The 22,862-nt window shown below is 42.8% G+C and overlaps 2 protein-coding genes across 5 annotated transcripts in view; both read right to left on the bottom strand.

The window, feature by feature from the left end:
* Positions 1 to 234, bottom strand: part of COPG2 (COPI coat complex subunit gamma 2) — a 160,064-nt gene extending 159,830 nt beyond the window's left edge. Inside the window, exon 1 of the mRNA XM_033194246.1 lies at positions 114 to 234. Coding sequence (XP_033050137.1) covers positions 114 to 150 — 37 coding nt within the window. The 5' untranslated portion in view covers positions 151 to 234. The remainder of the gene's footprint in view (positions 1 to 113) is intronic.
* On the bottom strand, positions 128 to 17,761 carry TSGA13 (testis specific 13). 4 transcript variants are annotated; one of them, XM_033194255.1, is made up of 9 exons: positions 17,638 to 17,758; positions 17,456 to 17,502; positions 16,381 to 16,553; positions 14,459 to 14,537; positions 11,849 to 11,920; positions 10,370 to 10,582; positions 4,285 to 4,427; positions 3,164 to 3,291; positions 412 to 668 (listed from the first exon to the last, which is right to left on the bottom strand). In XM_033194255.1, the coding sequence occupies exons 3-9, from the start codon at positions 16,401 to 16,403 to the stop codon at positions 499 to 501; spliced, it is 828 nt and encodes a 275-aa protein (XP_033050146.1). In that variant the 5' UTR covers positions 16,404 to 16,553; positions 17,456 to 17,502; positions 17,638 to 17,758; the 3' UTR covers positions 412 to 498. The 4 variants fall into 4 exon arrangements, with proteins under 4 accessions (XP_033050144.1, XP_033050145.1, XP_033050148.1 ...); XM_033194253.1 differs by having other exon boundaries at positions 128 to 668; positions 17,456 to 17,761; XM_033194254.1 differs by lacking the exon at positions 17,456 to 17,502 and having other exon boundaries at positions 128 to 668; positions 17,638 to 17,760.
* Between the last annotated feature and the right edge of the window lie 5,101 nt (positions 17,762 to 22,862).

Below are 22,862 nucleotides of genomic sequence, written 5' to 3'. Positions count from 1 at the left end.
CCTGGCACGCCGGCGCCCACGCCCCCAGCCCCGCCGGCCCGAAAGCAGGTGGCGGCGGGCGGGGGAAGGGGCGTCCCGCGGCTGAGGGTGGGCCTCGGAAGCCCCGCGCGTACCAGACTCCTCGTCCTTCTTGTCGAATTTTTTAATCATCTTGGACGACTTCCCAGCGCCCAGACCCACCGCAACCGTCCCAGGCGCCGCAGGCGGAGAGCGGAAGAGGCTGCAGGAAGGCCGGCCCCGCGCTCTCACGCCGGTTGGGCCGCCGCGCCGTCACTCGGGGCCAAGGCCCGCCCTCCTCGGCCGCCCTCGGCCCCCCGGGGACGCAACCACGCCCTCTCCTCCTTCGGCAGCAGCCGGAGGTTTCGGCCAGAACCTCTCCCTGCCCGTGACCTGGCAGCCCACGCCCGCAGCAGCAGGAATGCGGTTTTATTTGGTTGGCGACCTCTGCAGACCCCTCAGTCTCAGGAGAGCGAGGCGGGAGGACTGAGGGGTCTGTGTTCACCCGATGACCGTGGCCTTTTTGATAATCCACTGCGGGGCCCTCCCGTTGCGGAAGGCGCTCTCCCCGGGCGCGGTTCTGGTGGGCATCTCTTCCAGGAGTGATGCGAGTGTCAGTGGTTCCCGAATCACCTTGGAAATCGGCCTTTCACTCGCTGACTTCTTGGAAGCTACGACAAAGCACAGGCACCGTGGCTTTTCAGAAGTACTCGAAGGATGCTTAATGTGAGATGTGAAGGAGACCCACTTGAAGGGACCTTTAAAGGCTGGTCTTTAAAGATTTCGGACTGTGTAATACCATTCCCAACCTATTTTATAATTTTTGGATTCCTTCATTTCATCAAAACCCAGTGTAAAACACACTGCCTGTTTAGAGCCTTCTTTGTTCAAGCCTACTTCTTTCAATGATTCCGTCTGACACCATATTGACACTTAAGAAACTCTCTAAATTAACGTGCATTCATTCCTAACTCATGTTCCTCTTTCTGAGTGTATGCTGGCTTTCTGTTCTCTTGTCTAAGAGTGTGGCTAAGAAACTTTGCCTTTGGCTTCAGTGGCATTACTGTTTAGAAAATGTAAATTGAGTCTATACTCAACAGGATCATGCCCCTGCAAAATTAGAGAAATTCTAACCTAGATTACATTCTACATCCTAGGAAAATTCTTTCCCTTAAATATAGATTTAAGATGAACTGTTGATATCCCACATATGGTATCATTTAAGATTTACCTCCGGCTTGGCTAAATGTACTATTATTAACTACTATGTTTGCTTTATATGGCTTGTAAAGTTCAAGTCATACTTTGTAGGTGGAGTTTTCCTTGAAGGAAATAGAAGTCTGCACGCATTTATTCTGGGGGGTGAAAATAAATAGGCTTTGGGGAAGGAAACATCCTCTTCCTCTTCCTTGGCCCAAGAGTGTTGGGAACCTAGGCAGAGACTGTAGATAATAGGCCCAGAGGTTCCCAAGAATGGGTCATGCCCCGGAGACCTACTGGGAAGTAGAAGGACCTGAGTTCACATTTGAAGCTGACCCTAAGACTAGCCCCTTGTAAAGCAAGATAAATCATTCTCTGCTGTTCTTCAGCTTTTCTGTGTATCTATGAAGTTTTGTTTAATACCACAGGTTGGTTTTAGCTGTGCAGTGTTTACGGAGTTAAGAGCAGCAGTAGGTGGAAATGGGGTGGGGTGTGGTGGCAAATAGGTATAGCAGGAGCAGAGAAGCCTGAAGAAGCCAGTTAAGGGATGGTATAATATGACTCCAGGTCTCTGGTATCAGGACTGTTTGGACTGAGGATGGCTGGCAAAGGCGTTGAGCAATCACTACAATGGCTTTGTGGGAAAGGCAAGGATACTTTAGGGAGTCTCAGAAATTGCTTGAGGAGAGAAAGCTAGTAGGAGAAATGGACCTTGTCTTAAAACCATGAGCTGGTGAAGTCTGAGGACCCACCAATTAATTATGTATCTAATCACAAATGTGTACTCAGTGCCCTGAAATTCTTTATTGGGTCCAAACTGCCTACTGAATAAAATCCAAACCCTTATTTAAATAATATTTAAGGCATTGTGGTATTTTTGATATTTTGTTATTGTTATTTTTGTTATTTATGTTTTGTTATTGTTGTTGTTCGTTTTTCAGACAGGGTCTACTCTGTTACCCAGGCTGGAGTGCAATGGTACAATCACAGCTAACTGCAACCTTAAACTCCTTGGCTCAAGCGATCCTCCTTCCTCAAGCCTCCCAAGTAGCTCAGACTACAGGTGCATGCCACCACACCCTGTTAATTTTTTAAAATTAATTTTTGTAGAGACAGGATCTCACTATATTGCTCAGGCTAGTGTCAAGCCCCTGGCCTCCAGCAGTCCTTCTGCCCCAGCCTCACAAACTGCTGGGATTACAGACACCCCCAGCCTCTCAAGGCCTTTTATAATCTGTTTCATCTCTTTCACATATTGAAAGTGCTATTGTTGGTGCTTGATAAATGTCTAACACTTAGTAGGAACCCTAGAAATATTGTTAAATAAATGATAATATGTGAGGAGGATTCTCATTGTACCCTCTGCCATACAACTTTATTCCAGGCCCCTTCTACCCCATTCCCTACCCCAATCCCAGAGACTTTTATACCTCTAAGACACACAGACTTATCCTTTGGCCCTTTTAAAGCAGTTTTTTCTTCAAAGTATAATATGCATACCCCTGGGTGGTTCTAGGTGATACATAAATAAACATTTTAAAAGTTCATTATTATAAATTTGACTTAAGTGTTTCAGAAAAACATATAATTTGTACCTCAAAACCATGATGTCAATGATATAGTATTAATTAGGACAAGAATTTTTTAAAATCCTTTTGAAGAAAAATGCTAAGTAAATTAACAGAGCAAATAATACATCAATGTGGCAAAAAACTCTTAAAAGTGCTGGGTGAGATAGCTTAGTAAACACTGCTAGAGTTTTCTTGAAATTTGAGGATTTAAACAGGGTCGGAAGCTTTGCACCTCTTGAGCCTCTATTTGTTGTTAGCTTCCATGCTATAGGGACAAATAGTCTCCAGGACTACCACGAGAGAAGCCAGTTTGCCACATCTATAATCCTCATGGTTTGTATCTCCAGCCCACATCTCAGTCCAATGAGCCTTTGCTTTGAAAGAGAGAAGCTTACCATCTTTCCTCATACCTCTCTCATGGACTGGAGCAAAGGTGAGCTGAGGGTACATTTTTTTCTGCATCCTCAAAGCGTAGACTTTTGAATACTTCCCTTCGCTCTTGAAATCGTTGTCGGTGGAAAACCTTAACAAAGAAAGTTCTTTGTTTAGTAGATCCTACGGCAGGCGGATTCATGGAACCATTCACTTTTATTTTATTTTATTTTATGTATTGACTTTGAGACACGAGTCTTGTTCTGTCAACCAAGCTGGAGTGCAGTGGCATGATCTTGGCTCACTGCAACCTCTGCCTCCCAGGTTCAAGCAATTCTCCTGCCTCAGCCTCCCAAGTAGCTGGGATTACAGGCACTTGCCACCACGCCTGGCTAATTTTTGTATTTTTAGTAGAGGCGGTTTTCACCATGTTGACCAGGCTGGTCTTGAACTCCTGAGCTCAAGTGATCTGCCCACCTTGGCCTCCCAAAGTGCTGAGATTATAGGCATGAGCCACCGCGCCCGGCCTTCACTTTAAAGTTGGCTACATTCTCGAAGAAGACAAGACAATGATAGGAGGCTGTTGATTGGTGCCAAGTAGGAGTATTGTTCCATGGCAAGGGATGCTTCTGAACTTAGCACTGTAAATAAACCTTTGAAGGAACTCCAGAATCTCTTCTCTCCTCTCTAAACTACACATAGGCTGCTCTTGTAAGTAGTTTCAAATAAAACCTCTTTTGTCTAATGTGTTCTCATAGCACATTGTTCCTGTGATATAGTGCCTAACTTGTACTGAGGGTACTTTTTTTTTTTTTTTCTGTTTCTTCAAAGCACAGACCTTGGACTATTTCCCCTCAATCTTGAAACCATTGCTAATGCAAAACCTTGGTTTTGCATGACTGTTTCTCTTTGATTCAAGTGTAAGTGAGGTTAGGGTCATGTAGGGGAAGTCGTATCTTATTATGCAGTTGTATAACCAAAGAGTATGTCATTAAATTTATTCCAAGCCCCTTCTACCCCATTCCCTACCCCAATCCCAGAGACTTTTATACCTCTAAGACACACAGACTTCCCTTTTAGAGCAGAAACATGAATAGGGAAAAGATAGGAAAGAAAGTAAGTACAAGAAGAAGCAAGATTTCACCTAAACCATTGTTCTCTCTTGGATGTAGGATCGTCTGACAGTATCAAAGGGAAGATTGGTTTCAACTTAGATCTTAACTTTTTTTTCTGAGGCATGCGGGGCAGCCAGAGGTTCTCAGTGGGCTTGTGCTGATGATGACTTTCCTGTAGGGAAATGAGGGAAGAAGAGTAAGGGAGTAAGCTGAGTCTCTTGGGATTTTAAGTTTGGACCGCGTTCCTGGACTAATTACCAATTCCCCTACAATAATGCAACAAAACCTGTCAGAGGGGGAAGTGGGAACTCAGGAACCAGAATCAGAGGAAACCATTTCCTGGGAGGGAAAACACTCTTTTCATTGACATATTACTTGTCCAAAGCCTGTTCAGTTTCCTAAGTAATTGATTAAATTTGCCTACTGGCCCTTGGAAGTGAATGGCAGAGAAAGTTACCCGGTTTGGGGAAGGATTCAACCAGTGAAGTCCTTGGGAAACTAAACATCTGGCAATAAATTGGGAAACAGATCCATGGGACTTCTTCCTTTCTTGGAGATGGCTACATCATCCACATTCCATTCTCCTTAATGAGAAGGCCATGGAATGGGATGTTGTGAAGTAATAATTATATCATTACTAAAGGTCATAGAATCAGAGTCTTTCAGAAAGAATCTTATGTCATCCAGTCTGTTTACCTGACCCTCCTAGCCCCTCCATAATCTCACTATCAAGTGATCAATCTTTCTATACCTAAGAAAAGAAAAAGATTTCACCTTTGATCAGCCGATAGATATCTCCCTGTAACTTTTACCCTGTAGTCCAGAAGGAACAAATCTAGTCCTTCTTCCACAGAGTCCTTAAACATTTTGAAGAAATCCGTCACATTCCTCCTAAGCTCTGTCTCTTCCAGGCTAAACATTGCCAATGTCTTGAACTTTTTTTCATAGGACATGGCGTTGGGTTCCTTTTTCTTTTTTAATCTCAATTGAGAAAGCTACAATTCATATTCTAACTGATGTATGGCAATCTGAAATGAAAACAATATGCCAAGTGTAGTAATTGCGTGGCATATCCCCTGACCACATGGAAGTGTCTATTCAAAAGTCGACTGGGAATGGTGGCTCACATGTGTAATCCCAGCACTTTGGGAGGCCAAAGTGATGGATCATTTGAGGTCAGGAGTTCAAGATCAGCCTGACCAACATGGTGAAACACTGTCTCTACTAAAAATACAAAAAAATTAGCCAGGCATGGTGGCACGTGCCTGTTTTCCCAGCTATTCGGGAGGCTGAGGCAAGAGAATTGCTTGAACCAAGGAGGCGGAGGTTGCAGTGAGCCAAGATCACACCACTGCACTCCAGCTTGGGTAACAGAGTGAGACTCTGTCTCAATAAAACAACAACAAGAACCAAAAGTCATCAATTCTGAGAGCCTTCTTTTTTTTTTTTTTTTCTCGAGACACCCAGAGCTGGAGTGCAATGGCGTGATCTCAGCTCACTACAACCCCTGCCTCCTGGGTTCTAGCAGTTCTCCTGCCTCAGCCTCCTGAGTAGCTAGGATTACAGGTGCATGCCACCACGCCCAGCTAATTTTTGTATTTTTAGTAGAGACAGGGTTTAACCATGTTGCCCAGGCTGGTCTCAAACTCCTGACCTCGTGATCTGCCCACGTTGGCCTCCCAAAGCGCTAGGATTACAGGCGGTGGTGAGCCACCATGCCAGCTGAGCCTTCTTAACTGCACTATCTAACATTGCCACTCACATCCGTCACATTCCATCTCCTTATCCTGCTTTGTCATGGCATTCAGCACATCATACATTGTCTGTGTGATCATTTGTTTGTGGTCTAAGTCACTGGAATTAAGCTTCATTAGAACAAAGACTGGGTCTTAGCCATTAATATATCCCTAGCACCCCTAATAGTGCCTGGCACATAGTAGATGTTCAATAAATGTTTGTTGAATGAATAAATGACCAAACTAATTGATTAACATATTGAGCTTTTGCTATCAGAATCTTAAAGCCTTTTTGTCTTTAACACTTGCTGCTTCTGAACCATGCCTTTTCAATTCTGAACTTACTCTCTTTAAGCGCTTGTATTAGGTTGGTGCAAAAGTAATTGCAGTTTTGCAATTATAATGGCAAAAGCTGCAGTTACTTTTGCACCAACCTAATAATTTTAAGGGAAAGAAATCCATTTGAGTTATCTTAAATAACAGGTGTTTTACCGTAAGAGCACATGTGCCTAATAACTAAGATATAGATAACTGTCCAGCCAGAAGAAGAGCAAAACTCTAGGAGAGCTGGACCTCATACCAGAAAAACAGTAACTGAAAAGTTATTTGGAATCCAAGATAACACTAGCGAAGGACCACTGTCTTAATGCAAACGTATCACTCACACGTTTCTCCTACTTTCTTCCCATCTGCTTTCTTCTCCTCCCTCTACCTTGTTCACTCCTCACCTTTACTCCATAAATAAATATATATATGTGTGTGTGGTTTTTTTCTATCTGTAGCTTCTGCTTGTTTACTTCTACTTCCTACTTCCCTATAACTTCAGCCTTCCCAGACTCTACTTCATGGCCTTTTCACTACCTTTCTTCCTCATGGTTTGAGTCTTTTCTTTTTTCTTTTCTTTTTTTTTTTTGAGACAGAGTCTGTTGCCCAGGCTGGACTGCAGTGGCGCAATCTCAGCTCACTGCAACCTCCACCTCCCAAGTTCAAGCAATTCCACTGCCTTAGCCTCCCGAGTAACTAGGACTACAGGCATGTGCCACCACGCCCGGCAAATTTTTTGTATTTTTAGTAGAGACAGTGTTTCACCATGTTAGCCAGGATGGTCTCAATCTCCTGACCTCATGATCCGCCCGCCTCGGCCTCCCAAAGTGCTGGGCTTACAGGTGTGAGCCACCGCGCCCGGCCAGTTTGAGGCTTTTCTAGTCCCACTCTATGTGTCCTTTCAGCTTTCATTGCTACTGCTTCGCTCTTTTCATTTCTCAATTCAGAGGCCTGGAAACAAGAATCTGATTAGCTCGGGGATTCTGGGTGTTGGTGGGTTGGTTGGTTTTTGTTTTGATGTGTTTTTTGTTTGTTTTGGTTTTAGGGTACCAATCCACATCACAGGTCACTACCCAGCCTATGAAGTTTGCTTTGCTGGGTCTGATATCCTCCTCTGGTCTCAGCTAGGAGTGGGGACAGGGTTATACTGTACAAACTAGAACTTCTTAGGACGTTCCCTTACTCAGGAGACTGTGGTAGGGTCAGTTTCACTTAGAAGGGGCTGTTAGTATAACAATCACTGTAATAGATCTATCTAGTACATTCCACAACTTGCCTACTAGAACTCACTCTCTTTTTGGATGCATGCCTGGGCATAGCAAAGAATGCTTTTCTTGTATATGATTCTAGGTTTACAAAAGATTATCACATTTGTCCATCAAGGGAAGGAAAGGATGCTGCAGGAATATTAAAGAGGCATGGTAGATATCAGACGTTTCAGTCTTCTTGGGCTTGTTCCAGTCAGATAGCCCCATAAAAGTACCATGGTGCTGGTCTTTGAGCCTTAACTCTATCCATTAGTACAATTTAACTGGTACCACAATTTCCTCATCAATATGATTAGGTTCCGCATCTGAACTGGAGGGTTCACGGAGTGTGCAGGCTATTGGAAGAAAGCTCTTCCTGCACCCAGTTTACATGATAGCTTTGTATTTCCTTCTGCACATTAAACAGGGCAATCCTGGCCTGGCATTTATCCCTTTCTCAATGTATGGTTCACCCACTGCCATGAAAAACTACCACTGAGCTTACCTTAAAAGGGCACAAATTCTGAGACCTAAGAGACCACATGCAGTAAATTCATTAACTCCTTTGTTAGTATATGCCATTGGATATTAGCATTTTATCTTCCACTTGAAGGAGAATCTCTCACTGTCATCCATCTAGCAACTATGGAAACACTAACCCCAAATTCACCACATTTTATTATAAGGGTCTCACTTGGGTAATCCCATGCCCAGCATAAAATTTCTACTAGAATCCTTTGTTTGCACTTTCACTTAACTCATTTATTTAATTTGTTCTTGTTAGATTAGACCTGCTCTTGAGGCTGTCAAGACCTTTTTTAGATTTTGATTCCTTTTTTTTTTTTTTTTTTGAGATGGAGCCTCACTCTGTCACCCAGGTTAGAGTGCAGTGGTGCAACCTCAGCTCACCTCAACCTCCGTCTCCTGGGTTCAAGTGATTCTCCTGCCTCAGGCTCCTGAGTAGCTGGGACTACAGGTGCCTGCCACCACGCCCAGCTAATTTTTTGTATTTTTAATAGAGACGGGGTTTCACCATTTTAGCCAGGATGGTCTGGATCTCCCGACCTCGTGATCCACCCGCCTCGGCCCCCCAAAGTGGTGGCATTACAGGCGTGAGCCACTGTGCCCAGCCAGGTTTTGATTCTTAAATATCTCTTAATTCAGTTTTCTCTACTTCCTTGCTAATGATGTAGTTGAAGTCTTCAGTATCTCTCACCTTGACTATTTTAGTAACATCATAACTTATCTTTCTGGGTTTTGTCTCTTCCACAATTACTAATGCACCTTTCTTCAACCTCCAAAACAGTCTTCCTAAAATGCAAATTTGTTTGATTACATTCTTTTGTGTCCTGCTATTTACTCTCTGTTTTTTAAATTTTTTTATTTTATTATTATTATTTTTTTGAGATGGAGTCTTGCCCTGTCGCCCACGCTGGAATGCAGTAGCACTATCTCAGCTCACTGCAACCTCCACCTCCCAGGTTCAAGAGATTCTCCTCCCTCAGCCTCCTGAGCAGCTGGGGCTACAGGCATGCACCACCACACATGGCTAATTTTTGGATTTTTAGGAGAGATGGGGTTTCACCATGTTGGCCAAGCTGGTCTTAAACTCCTGATCTCAAGTGATCTGCCTGCCTCGGCCTCCCAAAGTGCTAGGATTACAGGTGTGAGCCACCGCACATGGCCCTGCCATTTACTCTCTTACGTCTTCCTGAATACACCTCATTTTCCCATGTCTTCATGCCTTTGCACTTTCCTCTGATTTGATATTTTCCTGTTCTTTTGTCATGGGTCACTTCCCTACTCACTCCCTTTTTCCCAACAGAAATACTGTATTCTACATTACTTCTGTATTTTGTATATTCTTCTATTACTTTTACATATCTCATTTATTGATCTCTCTCCTATTAGACTCCAAGTTCCTTTAAGATAGAAACTGTCCTGTAATCATCTTTATATTCTGGTTTTTAGCTTACTGTATCCTTAGCAATTGCTTGTTGAATGGAATTTGAGCTTCTTTAGTCTATAAAGGGGTTTCAAAGGTTTGACTACTGTGATGGTAAACTCCCTCCTCTGAAACCCGAAAGTAATGTGTACCAAAGCATCATTCTTTACTCCTTTCCCATTTACATATTCATCACTGTTTTTATTCCTCATTTCCTGACTCATCTTTTACTACTTTATTCTCAACTAGAAAGTCAGTGCCTAGTCTACCCTTTGTTAGTTACAAATTAAATATCTTTGGCCAAAGAGGAACACTTTCCAATGAAGACCCCATTTTCTCCCTGCAATGAAGTTTCAGTACCTAAGCTTATTGAATTCTGAATCCCAGGTTCTCCAGACGCTGTTCTGTGAAGCATAGGATCAGGAATAAGAAGGAAGAGATAGACCAAGTGCAGTGGCTCACACCTATAATCCCAGCACTTTGGGAGGCTGAGGCTGGAGAATCACTTGAGGCCATGAGTTTGAGACTAGCCTGGGCAACATAGTGAGACCCCCATCTCTACAAAAACAATTTTTAAAAAATGTAGTCAGGCATGGTGGTGCACACCTGTAGCCCCAGCTACTCAGGAGGCTGAGATGGGAAGATTATTTGAGCCCAAGAGGTCGAGGTTTCAGTGAGCCGTGATTTTGCCACTGCAGTCCAGCCTGGGTGACAGAGTGAGACCCTATCTCAAACAAACAAACAAACAAATTAAGAGTTGGTTTTCTGAGTACTATTCTTCATGTTAAGTTAGCTTCCTTCTCAATGCTAACTCCTGATTCTTCAGGGTTCACATTTTGGGTTCCAGGAGGCTTCTGCTTACCATGACCTTGAGCAGTAACTCCTCGGAAAAGTATTTTGGTGCACTCTCCGTGTCTTGATGGGTGATTGAGCAGGGAGGTGGGTTGTTGGTCATAATCAGTAAGGTCTTATCCTGGTCATACTCTGTTACTTTTAACATGAAGCTGGTTGTTTTCCTGTTTTGAGCCAGGAATTTCTGCAGTGCAGTGGCCTTCAGAGGCTTATAGTACTGGGCCTGAAGAGACAGAAAGGTTTCCAGAGAGAAAAAGAGATTAGGCCAAGAGCAGGATAACAAATCAGTTGGCTAATACTTAGCTTCTGTGAAGTAAGAACAGAAGTTGGACAAACTTGCTGCAAAATTTGTGGAGTTTTTTGTTTTTGTTTTTGTTTTGTTTTGTTTTGTTTGAGACAGAGTCTCACTCTGGTGCCTAGGCTGGAGCACAGAGGCATGATCATGACTCACTGCAACCTAGACCTCCCGGGCTCAAGTGATTCTCCCACCTCAGCCTCCTAAGTAGCTGGGATTACAGGGACATGCCACCCTGTCCAGCTGATTTTTGCGGGTTTGTTTTTGTTTTTGTTTTGTAGAGATGGAATTTTTCCATGTTTCCCAGGCTGGTTTCCAACTCCTGGGCTCAAGCAATGCACCCATCTCAGCCTCCCAAAGTATGGAGATTACAAGAGTGAGTCATCACACACAGCCCTAAAATGTGTTTATCAATCAGAAACTATCTGAAGTTCTCAGTCCCTCTCTTCCCTTGGGGCATTCCCCTGAAAATATACTAAGGGGCTGGGGCAATGCGATGGAAAGGTTTCCATGGTAAAAGGAGTCAGGTAACTTAATACTTCCAATGTAATGGGACAAGCAGAGAATTTCTACATGGCTAAACCTAATTGGCCTTGTCTCTACAACTCTCTCTAAGGTACAGGGGGAAAGCTACCAAGGACCAAATCTTGCTCAAGGAATTCCTCGGGAGTAGGCACAGCCAAGTGCAACACCTTCCCATATTTACGTCTTCCACACATCAACATTTCTCAGGCCCAACCACATTGACATGCACTCACAAGCACAATGTTAAAGGAAAAGCAGCCACAAAAGATAGCATGTCACTTAAGGTATGGGTGAAGAAGGGGCATTCCCACTAAATTTGCCTTTCTCTCAATAGGAGAAAGGCAGAGGGTTAGGGGGGAAGGAAGTGAAAGGGAGAAAATGGATCATAAATATTTTTTTTCCTAGTCATAAATATGTTTTCTCAACTTAAAACAAATCAGCAGTGGGGACCCACTTTCTTCCCAGTTCTCGTCTCCCACTTTGCCACCTCAATCCTCAGCACTGCCTCTGGCATCGTAACCTAGATGCAGCTCTGCCTGCCTGTCCTGAGAGTATGCCCACTCACAGAAGCTGGGGACACTTGGAGGCATTAGGGACACTCGCAGTGGGCATCTGCACTACTGCTGAAACTTCCCCTTAGAGATCTTGGGGAATGCTTTTTCTACCTACCAAATTTGGATGGACTGTGTAATGCCGAAGGTTTTCTAGAACAAATTTTGATCGCCCGACTGCATCAAAAATCTAAAGAGGATAATCAAAGTTAGTGGTTTGAAGTTGCACCTATCCTAAACAGTATTCCATTCCTTACCTCACCTTAGTCTCACTAGAGAACTGGTCTCTAACTTACACTAAGTGAGAAGTACAGTGTGCTTCAGGTTTTGTACTCTAGGTTTCCAGAACAAGGGCCCCAGCAAGGAGACCTGGATTCTAAGACCTCCTGACCGTGACACTTGTCAGCAGAAATGGGGCCAGCCTTATGAAATGTCAGGGAAAGCCGTTAGGAGGGGAAGTAGAGTAGGGCAGCATCAGTTCAGACTGGGACAAATCTTTCCAAGGAGTCACCTCTTTCTTTTGCCTTTTCCATAGCTATAGGAACAAAATGAGGTGAAAATCAACACGGAGGACAAATCTTTAAGGAGAAAAGCAAGTTTCAAAAGGGCATTAACCTAAAAGCTATTGGTGCAAGGGGGCCATAGGGTCAACTCTGTCAAGGGAGCTGGCAGCCAGCCTACTCACAGAGAAAGGAAGAGCAGTGCATGTTGCAATTTTGAACATCTCTGCAGTATGAAATTCTTCCAGAAATGTTGCAAAAAGTAATTGAATTTTGGTAACACTTCTGTCTACCACTTTGCTTTTTTTTTTTTTTTTTTTTGGCTAGTGGTAGTCCTGGATGTTAGTGGATTATTTGAGTGTTATATCTGGTAGTAGAGGAGCTGAGCCTTTTCCATTCCCTTTCTGCTGACTTAGTGTTCTTGCTTCTCCTCTTGCATAGATGGCCCTGTCTAAGGATGAATCAAGGAGATAGGAATACAAGGAGATAAAAGCTCTGAATTATCTTCTTCTGGCTTAGCATAATCAGAAATCAGAAAAAAAGAAGAGTGCCTCATAATCCTGTGTTTGGATCAGCATTTCTGTTTTCTTTTCTTTTCTTTTTTTTTTTGTTTTTGTTTTTGTTTTTCTTTTAAAGACAGGGTCTCACTCTGTCCCCCAGGCTGGAGTGCATTGGTGCAATCATAGGTCACTGTAATCTTGAACACCTGGGCTTAAGTGAACCTCCCACCTCAGCTTCCCGAGTAGATGGGTCTACAGGCACGTGCCACCATGCCCAGCTATTATTATTATTTGCTTATTTATTTTTCTTTTTTTTGAGACCGAGTCTCACCTGTTGCCCAGGCTGGAGTGCAATGGCATGATCTTGGCTCACTGCAACCTCCACCTCCTGGGTTCAAGCAATTCTCCTGCCTCAGCCTCCTGAGTACCTGGGATTACAGGCTCCCACCACCACACCCGGCTAATTTTTGTATTTTTAGTAGAGACGGGGTTTCACCGTATTGGCCAGGTTGGTTTCAAACTCCTGACCTCCAGTGATCCACCTGCCTTGGCCTCCCAAAGTGCTGAGATTACAGGCGTGAGCCACCATGCCTGGCCTACTTTTTAATTTTTTGTAGAGATGGGGGTCTCACTGTGTTGACTAACTCTTGGGCTCAAGTGATCCTCCTACCTTGACCTCCCAAAGTGCTGGGATTACAGGTGTGAGCCACCACGCCCAGCCTGGCTCAGCATTTCTAAAGATTGCCATACCTCCCCCATCAGGAGGCAGTATGGTAAGGTGTATACAGAGGAAAGGGAACATGCACTGAAAAGTGAATAAAGCAAGAGGGCTAATGGAGAAGAGGGAAGCAGTCAGAATGGGACAGAACTGTGAGGTAAGAGGAGATCCTGCTATGCTCCAGGAAGAAAAGGCCAGAAGTTGGCAATTCTTGGCAGTTGGAAAAGCAGCAGGAAAAAGCATAGCAAAGCCACTCCACAAATTCCTTTAGAGAGGGTGGGATGAACTATGAGATGGTGGGATGGATCATCAAAAAAAAAAAGACTCAATTATTTAATTTTTACCCCCTTATGGAAAACTGAAATTCATTTGTTGAAAACAAATATATTATGAAAAACCTGCTTTACAACTATGAAATGTATGACGTATTTAGAATCACAGAAATTAGCAAAAACTTATTTGGGAGAAAGGTATGAAGACCTTTTCTTTTATAGGTTTTTTTTTTTTTTTTTTAATAATTTTAGGGGGAAAGTCCCTGGTGAAAATGTTTTTACTCCTGAAGTTTTCTGAAGTATTGCATATCTGTTCCAAATTAGCCTCTAGCAGTTGACTAAACCCACAAGATTGTCCAAATTGGAATGTGTTTTTAGTTTTGTTATGTTGAATTTCACTATCTGTGGCTAATTAAATAAAAGTTGGCCTGGAAAATTCACTTGAATGTGGTAAACATAGGAAAACAACCAAGATACCCATTGGAGTTTGGCTACAAGAGGTAATTGTAACGTCTGCGTAAGTTAGGGTTTGACACGCTCTTACTCCCTAAGATAGGTTTCTGCTTCCTGGGTTTTATGCCCTAATTTAATAACACTTGACAAGTTAACCTTGTTTTCTACATACATTTTTACTCCTTTTTGCGTTTCAATAGGAAAGTCTGTGACACCCAGCTTACTAAGTACACTAAGCAACTCCAAAGAAAAATTAAACATTGAACACTTACTAACGCTCCTTACCTCTTTGCCATTGACAATCATTCCTTTCTCACGTTTAGCTGAGCTATTTTCTGATGTCTTTGATTTGCTGTTTTGAAACCTGAAAAAGAGGCAGAACATCCGGTTGCACTTTCTGGCTCAGAGGCCTGGCCTTCTGCATCTTGTCAGTCTCCCTCAACGAAGTTTGGAGGCCTAACTCAGACAAGTCCAATTTAGGTGATCACATCACTAATTGACTAAGTAGTAAAAAAAAACTGGACTCATTATCCAGCCTGCATGCTAGGGAAAAAACTGAACTGCAAGACTTCAGTTTAGAGAGTTAAACAAGTGGCACCTTTTGGATGACTCAATGACATCCATTGAGTTGGTTTCTTCTAAAAAGAAGGATTTTAGACCTTTCACAGAAGTGCTCTAACAGATTGCTTAAGGAAATTATTTTGGGCAGTTAGATCCTCACAATACCCTTAAAAACCACCTACTGTTTTGAATATTTACCTGACTATTCTTCTTCCACATGGAAATTGCCCTATTTTTGCCAATGATTAGCCAATGAATCTGTGAGAGGGAATATAGTTAATAGAACCACACAACTAAGTTTCCAATTCTTGTTGACCTTGCTTGGATTACTGGCTCTCATGTCTTCCTAACCTCTGAAGACTTCTCTTCTTAGAACTAGGGTAATAAAAATAATCAACAATGGCAAATATTTCTGTACTCTGCTCTTTTACCCTCACCCTAATACCAGTTCTCTTTGCAGAAAATAGGGTGAAACAGATTCTATTCTTTGCTATTCTTTTTAAACCCATTTCCTGCCAGAACATAATGTAAAGTGCTCCTCAGTAAGATTTGGTTAATGATTAAGATGAATGGCCTGCTTCTTCCTTGGAGATAGTTCCATTGGGGGGTTAAATTAGCTCAAATTAAGAATTATGCGACTGGCCGGGCGCGGTGGCTCAAGCCTGTAATCCCAGCACTTTGGGAGGCCGAGGCGGGCGGATCACGAGGTCAGGAGATCGAGACCCTCCTGGCTAACACGGTGAAACCCCGTCTCTACTAAAAAATACAAAAAACTAGCCGGGCGCAGTGGCGGGCGCCTGTAGTCCCAGCTACTCGGAGGCTGAGGCGGGAGAATGGCGGGAACCCGGGAGGCGGAGCTTGCAGTGAGCCGAGATCGCGCCACTGCACTCCAGCCTGGGCGACACAGCGAGACTCCGTCTCAAAAAAAAAAAAAAGAATTATGCAACTATCTCAACTAGACCTCTCTCCTTTAAAAATGAGGATAGCAGAATAAGAACCAAAATAAAAGTAGAAATAGCCAAGCTATGTAGTTTGTAGGTCAACTGGCTATAGCATGCTACAAATAATCCCCAAATCCATGATTAAATCCCATTCAAGGATGGCTACCTTCCATCTGTTGCTGGCCACCAGTTGTACCATTAACTCAGGTCAGAGGTCTTAAAAATGGTCGCAAGTGGAGTAGGTGACCCATGATGGAGAGACCAAAATTTATCCCAACTTAACATCTTAAAGTTTGTGCCCTTTTAATATATCTTATTGCATTGTTATCTAATAATTAGTAATACAGTATAATATTTGTTGTAGCACTTTTCAAAATGATTCTTTGATACCTAAAAGGAAGCACAGAATCTCGGATACTCTTCTTCAGGGCCAATTTAAGGCATAGGACTATATGAAAAGCACTTCTTTAGCCCAACAGCGTTTATGTGGAACAAGCTGGTGCTTTCTTTTTGACAAAAGTTCCTTTAGTTGTTGCATGAAATACAGACCAATATCTGGTTTTTGATCCAGAGACAACCAGTCAATTAAAATATGTTTAGTGATAGTCTACTCTGTGACCAGCCCCATTCAAAGTGCTGTGGGCTATGCAATAAGTTAATATAAAGTGGTATTTATAACTTAGTTGGGCAAACAAGACTACATACGTGGTTTGTCTCTTTTGGCTCATTGCTGTTGACTGCTAGTTGGCCAACCCAAGGCAGGTATTCACCCAAGGCCAAATTCAGTGTCTCTGAATAGTCCACGTTCTGCAGGGGTTCAATTCAATCCAAGTATTCTTTCCTTAGCACACAGTGTGTACTCAGTCCCATTCTTGAGCCTGTATGGGAAACAAGAAAAGACTAATAGGTGCTATTGTAGATGTAGAAAATTCACAAGACATGTGATGCTTGCTTTTAGAAGTTAAGTTTATTTGACAAATGGGGGGAGGTGGGAGAAAGCAATTATCCAGTGTAAAGCAATAATGACAAATACATGCTCATATATTAGGTAAGTCACTTTATCTCTTGGGGTCTCAATTTCTTTATCTGCAAAATGGAAAGTATTAACTAAATGATTTAAAGGTGACATTCTAATTCCATGATAGTGATGAGATTTAAATATAAAAAGATCTGAAATAAAATTAATTCACATGTGTCTGTAGAAGGCTAAAGGTGGAGAAGCAGCCATCTTTCAATTTTCTTCTCCTCTCAACAAAGGCATGCTCATCCATAGATTAGGCCTGAGAACCTGGGAAAAGTGTGTATATATATTGGGGGTGGGAGGATTGCTATACTTTTTGATATAGACCATTAGAAATGGAAGATACAAGCTGATAAGGTAGAACCTACCATTTAGAGAAAAGAAAGGTCAGTGAGCCTTGGAGATGTTTCCTAAAGGATGTGGAGCTTGAGCAGAACCTCGCAGGATGGTATATGAAGTAGTCTAATTGGAAGGTTATTTGTTGTTGTTAAGTAGGAAGAAATAAAAGCAGGTAGGTAGAATGGAATCACATTATAGGGGCCTTGAAAATTAAGTAGAACTTTGAAAAGACCTACATCAGCCCAAGTTCCTACGAAGCCCACAGGTTTAGTGGAAAGCCCATAGACAGGGGTTTATGTCTAACTTGACTGTCTAGACAAACCCTAAAGATGATTTCTAGAGTTTATGACAAGACTGGGCTAAACACTTAAAGTTCCCTTTTAGGGAAATAGACTAATAAGCTTTTCACCCTTTTCTCACCTGTAATTTTTCTGGAATTGTAAGTCCAGTTCAGGTATATGTTGAAACTAAAATAAAAATGAGCTGTCAAATTGGGCAATATAAGTCCTGGGTTGTTAGTCTGCAGCCCAGGCTGAAAAACAAATCACACAAACACAAAAACTACATTCAAAATAAGAATGGAAAAACCTGGTGAATACTACCTTTAAGAACATCAGGAAATCATAGTTTGGTGAAGAAGGCAAAAATCTTTGGCATGGGAACTTTCCATTTTGAAAATATCTTAATTATTCTTTTCTAGATTCTGGAGGAGACAGGGAATTTGTGATGAATAGGCAATCTAGAATGCTGAGGTGTTCTGTGTTGGAGACAGAGAATGAAAAGGCCAAAACTTAAAGGCATACTTAAACAAAATTTGTCAATTTCTTATTTTTCCAGCTTATGACTTCCCTACACACACACACCCCTTCACTATCTCTTAATCTACCTCTACCTAAGCCAATGTTTTCACTGCCTTCTTCAAAAACAGTGAGCATTTTTTCTTATTCCCCATACTCAAAATGCTGTCCCCAATCTCTTCAGCCATTTGAATTTTCTTCCTCTTCTTCTTCTTCTTTTTTTTTTTTTTGAGATGGAGTCTCACACTGTCGCCAAGTTGGAGTGCAGTGGCGCAATCTTGACTCACTGTACTGCCTCCCAGGTTCAAGTGATTCTCCTGCCTCAGCCTCCAGAGTAGCTGGGACTACAGGCGCCCGCCACCATGCCTGGCTAATTTTTGTATTTTTAGTAGAGACGGAGTTTCACCATGTTGGCCAGGATGGTCTCAATCTCTTGACCTCGTGATCCACCCGCCTCAGCCTCCCAAAGTGCTGGGATTACAGGCATGAGCCACCATGCCAAGCCCTGAATCTTCTTTCTTTATGTTACTTACTACTCAGGTCACTCCTTTAAAGAGAAGATTTTCTAGATTAATGCAATCCCAAACCCTAGACTGTAGTCTTTGGGTTTTGTGCATGTCATTGTATAGTATCTTGTAGTTCTACTTGCACTTTTCTTATGTGCGGGTCTTGTCTGCCTCTTAAGCTGTGAGTCTCTTAAAAGTGGAAATGTAAAATTTAAACATATTTGTGCCCCCCTCCCAGTGCTTTGTATCTTATGCATTCAAAACTAGTATTTGCTTATTTAAATATATTTGCTGAACATTTATGACATATTAGACACTCTCCTAGGTGATGAGAACAAAACATAAATCAGATGTAATTCTTGAGCTCCTTTAGGAGCTCACAGTTTAGCCAGGAAGAGAGATAAAGAAACGGTTGAGGCTGGGTGTGGTGGCTCAAGTCTGTAATCCCAGCACTTTGGGAGGCCAAGACGGGTGGATCACGAGGTTAGGAGATCGAGACCATCCTGGCTAACACGGTGAAACCCCGTCTCTACTAAAAAATACAAAAAACTAGCCGGGCGAGGTGGCGGGCACCTGTAGTCCCAGCTACTCAGGAGGCTGAGACAGGAGAATGGCATAAACTCGGGAGGCGGAGCTTGCAGTGAGCTGAGATCTGGCCACTGCACTCCAGCGTGGGTGACAGAGCGAGACTCCATCTCAAAAAAAAAAAAAAAAAAAGAAACGGTTGATTGCAACAGAGTGGAATGTCAAATTAGATCTAAGTTTAGGGTACTATGGAAGGAATGAGGAAGGGGACTTAACCCAGACTGAGAAGAGACTGGGAGAGATTTGGAACTACTGCCTAAACTGAGCTGGGGAAGATTGAGTGTGAATTAACCAGGTGGTGAGAGAACAGACATTTGAGAAACAGGGAGAAGCACAGGCAAAAACATGAGAATACAACAAAGCCTGGCTTATTTAGGGGAATTGAAAATACTGTAATTGCAGTATGCCAGGAACATAAGATTTAGGGGAAGGGTAGTAAGAGGTGAGACTAGAGAGGTAGACAGGATCCAAATCCTAAAATGAACTATCTGATAGGAAGTTTGTGGATTATGCTGAGTAATGAAGAGCTATCAAGAGATTTTAAATGAGATATAATCTCCTTATTGAACAATATGTATTTTAGAAATACAAAAATAGTGGCGTGTGAACTATAGATTGGAAAGACACAAGAACTATACATTGGGAAGATGAAAAGAGGTCCTTGAGAAGTCTATGACAGTACTGAGGAGGGGTTGAGAAATTATAAGGGTCTATAGCCATCACAAATTAGTGCCATTCACTCCTGTCTCCCAGCCCTGGATGATGGATTCAGAGGTGACCAACCAGGTTATACTAAGAATTTGAAAGTTTGATAAAGACACACAGAGCTGAAAGAAGATTGCACCTGAGCCACCTCATGTGGTGTCCCAGGCTAGAAGACTCTGAGCTGTGAGCTCTGAACTCTACCTGCTAAGGGCCCCAGAGCTGCCCCTGATCTAGTCCTTCCTAAAACATGACTATAAAATTTTCCCTTCAGTTCTGTGAGCTTTCCTAATATTCTTTCAAATAAATCCTTTATTTTCTTAGGGTTCATTTCTGCAGTTTATGACAAAAAAAACCAAAACACTTAAACTAATATGGGCTCTGAAGCAGGGTGTCCAATCTTTTGGCTTCCCTGGGCCACGTTGGAAGAATTATGTTGGACCACACACAAAATACTCTAACACAAACAATAGCTGATGAGCTAAAACAAATCACAAAAAAAAAAACTCATAATGTTTTAAGAAAGTTTTTGAATTTATATTGGGCTGCATTCAAAACCATCCTGGGCCACATGTGGCTCGTGGGTCATGGGTTGGACAAGCTTGCTCTAAAGCAAGGTAGTGGCAGTGAAGAGGGTTAAAAAAGGATACCTGAAAGATGTTAGGAGGGTAAAATTAATAGAACTTGGTAACTAGTTGAATACATGAGATAAGGAATATAATCACATTTTTAGCTTGGTTAGCTGAGTTAATGGAGGGGCAAGTTACTAAATTAGAGAACAAAGGAAATGGAGCAAGTTTGGGAGATAAATGATGAATTTTGGTTTTGGTCAGTTGATAATGAGGCAGAGGTGAGGATATTGTCTAGTAAGTGGTTTAAAATATGGGTCTAGAGCTCAGGAGAGACAGGTTTGGTACTATAGATTGAATGCTTATGTCCCCTGCCTCTCTAAATTCATATGTTGATACTGAGTCCCTAATTATGAGAGTATTAGGATGTGGAGCCTTTGTGGGGGCAGTTAGTGCGCTTATAAAAGAGGTTTCAAAAGCACATCTTTGCCCCTTCTACCATGTGAGGACACAGCAAAAAGCAGGTCCTCACCAGATACTGAATGTGCCAGCACCTTGATTTTGGACTTCCCAGCCTCTGGAACTTTGAGAAATAAATTCGTGTTGTTTATAAGCCACCCAGTTTATGGTATTTTGTTATAGCAGCCCGAACAGACTAAGCCATTTGGGTAGAATTGTATATTTGGAAGTCAGCCTCAAGTATTATGTGATAATTGAAGCCATTGAACTAGATGAGATCAAGTAGGAAAAATGGTGGACTAACAAGAGACTAAAGCATAGAACCATGCCCCAGACTATGCAAACATCTGAAAAAGAGCATCATAAATGAATTTTGTAAAGAACACGGAAAAGGAGTGGCCAGAGATTGAAAGAGAACTATGAGGAAGTGGCCACAGGTGGGATGATATCATTGGAAGGGATGCTCTTATGAAAAAGGAAACAAACTCTTTAGCTTTAAGCAGCAACTTGTGAAAGTATAGAAAAAGATTAAAACTTGTAAAAATGACCAAAAGCTTAATAAATAATACAATGCTGCCATTTATAAGGCAGATAAATCTAGACTGAAAAAAACCCACAAGACTTGGGTTCATAGAAATGCCAGGATTGGCCGGGCACGGTGGCTCAAGCCTGTAATCCCAGCACTTTGGGAGGCCGAGACGGGCGGATCACGAGGTCAGGAGATCGAGACCATCCTGGCTAACATGGTGAAACCCCGTCTCTACTAAAAAATACAAAAAACTAGCCGGGCGACATGGCGGGCGCCTGTAGTCCCAGCTGCTTGGGAGGCTGAGGCAGGAGAATGGCGTAAACCCAGGAGGCGGAGCTTGCAGTGAGCTGAGACCCGGCCACTGCACTCCAGCCTGGGCGGCAGAGCGAGACTCCGTCTCAAAAAAAAAAAAAAAAAAGAAATGCCAGGATTTGCTTGAAGAAACAGACCATCTGGTAAAAGAGAATGTGAATCCCCATTGGTTGTCTTCTTTTCTCAGAGATACAGGGGCTGCATTGATCAAAACTCAGGGCTATCTCCCTTCCTACTCCCCGGGTGTTGATCTATGACAGGGCCTGAGAACAGCTCCTTCTTATTCCTTCACCTACATAACTTTCCACATTCAGATGGAGACTTCACACCCGAGGTGACAGCTGGGCAGGGAGGACAGGGTGCTAGGGTGGCACAGTGCATTCTGAGAGATGTGACCTCAGGAGCAAAGAGCAGGAGGAAGGGCACAAGATGGGAGGAGCTGTTTTTTTTGAACAGTTTTGTCCTCTTTTTTCATTTCTAACTGTTTATAAAATAAAAATGGCTACTTTATGGAAGTATTGGTATGAAAAAAGGAAGGGGCACAGAATACTGAGCAAGGGTAGTTTGCCCCATTTTGGGCTTGCTTCTTTCTTTCTTTCTTTTCTTTCTTCTTTCTTCTTTCTTCTTTCTTCTCTCTCTCTCTCTCTCTCTCTGTCTTTCTTTCTTACATTTTGAGACGAGATCTCATTCTGTTACCCAGGCTGAAGTGCAGTGGCATCATCATAGGTCACTGCAGCTTCAAACTCCTGGACTCAGGCAACCCATCCACCTCAGCCTCCTGAGTAGCTGGGACTAAAGGTATGCACCACTGTGCCAAGTTTTTTTTTTTTTTTTTAAGAGACATGGTCTCACTGTGTTGCCCAGGATGGTCTTGAAATCCTGGCCTCAAATAATCATCCTCTCTCAGCCACCCAAAGTGCTGGGATTATAGGCATGAGCTACCACGCCTAGCCACCCTTCCTTCCTTCCTTCCTTCCTTCCTTCCTTCCTTCCTTCCTTCTTTCTCTCCTTCCTTCCTTCTTCCTTCCTTCCTTCCTTCCTTTCTTTCTCTCCTTCCTTCCTTCCTTCTTTCTTTTTTTTTTGATGGAGTCTCACTCTGTCGCCCAAGCTGGAGTGCAGTGGTGCAATCTCAGCTTACTGCAAGCTCCGCCTCCCAGGTTCACACCATTCTCCCACGTCAGTCTCCCAAGTAGCTGGGACTAGAGGCACCCACTACCATGCCTGGCTAATTTTTTGTATTTTTTTTTAGTAGACACAGGGTTTCACCATGTTAGCTAGGATGGTCTTGATCTCTTGACCTCGTGACCTGCCCACCTCAGCCTCCCAAAGTGCTGGGATTACAGGTGTGAGCTACGGGCCTGGCCCACT

The sequence above is a fragment of the Trachypithecus francoisi genome, unplaced genomic scaffold (assembly GCF_009764315.1).
Source record: "Trachypithecus francoisi isolate TF-2019V2 unplaced genomic scaffold, Tfra_2.0 Lachesis_group4, whole genome shotgun sequence".
NCBI lineage: Eukaryota > Metazoa > Chordata > Mammalia > Primates > Cercopithecidae > Trachypithecus > Trachypithecus francoisi.
Note: the sequence above shows the minus strand (reverse complement) of the source record. Positions and strands in the feature narration are given on the sequence as shown.

Excerpts from the sequence above, each read along its gene's own strand:
- TSGA13 (XM_033194253.1), bottom strand. The coding sequence starts at position 16,403 with ATGAGCCAAAAGAGACAAACCAC. Across the intron at positions 3,292-4,284 it reads AAGAGAGAACAATGGTTTAG|GTTTTCCACCGACAACGATT; the intron begins GTGAAATCTTGC and ends TTCTTTGTTAAG. Across the intron at positions 669-3,163 it reads GAGAGGTATGAGGAAAGATG|CTTCCAAGAAGTCAGCGAGT; the intron begins GTAAGCTTCTCT and ends GCTTTGTCGTAG.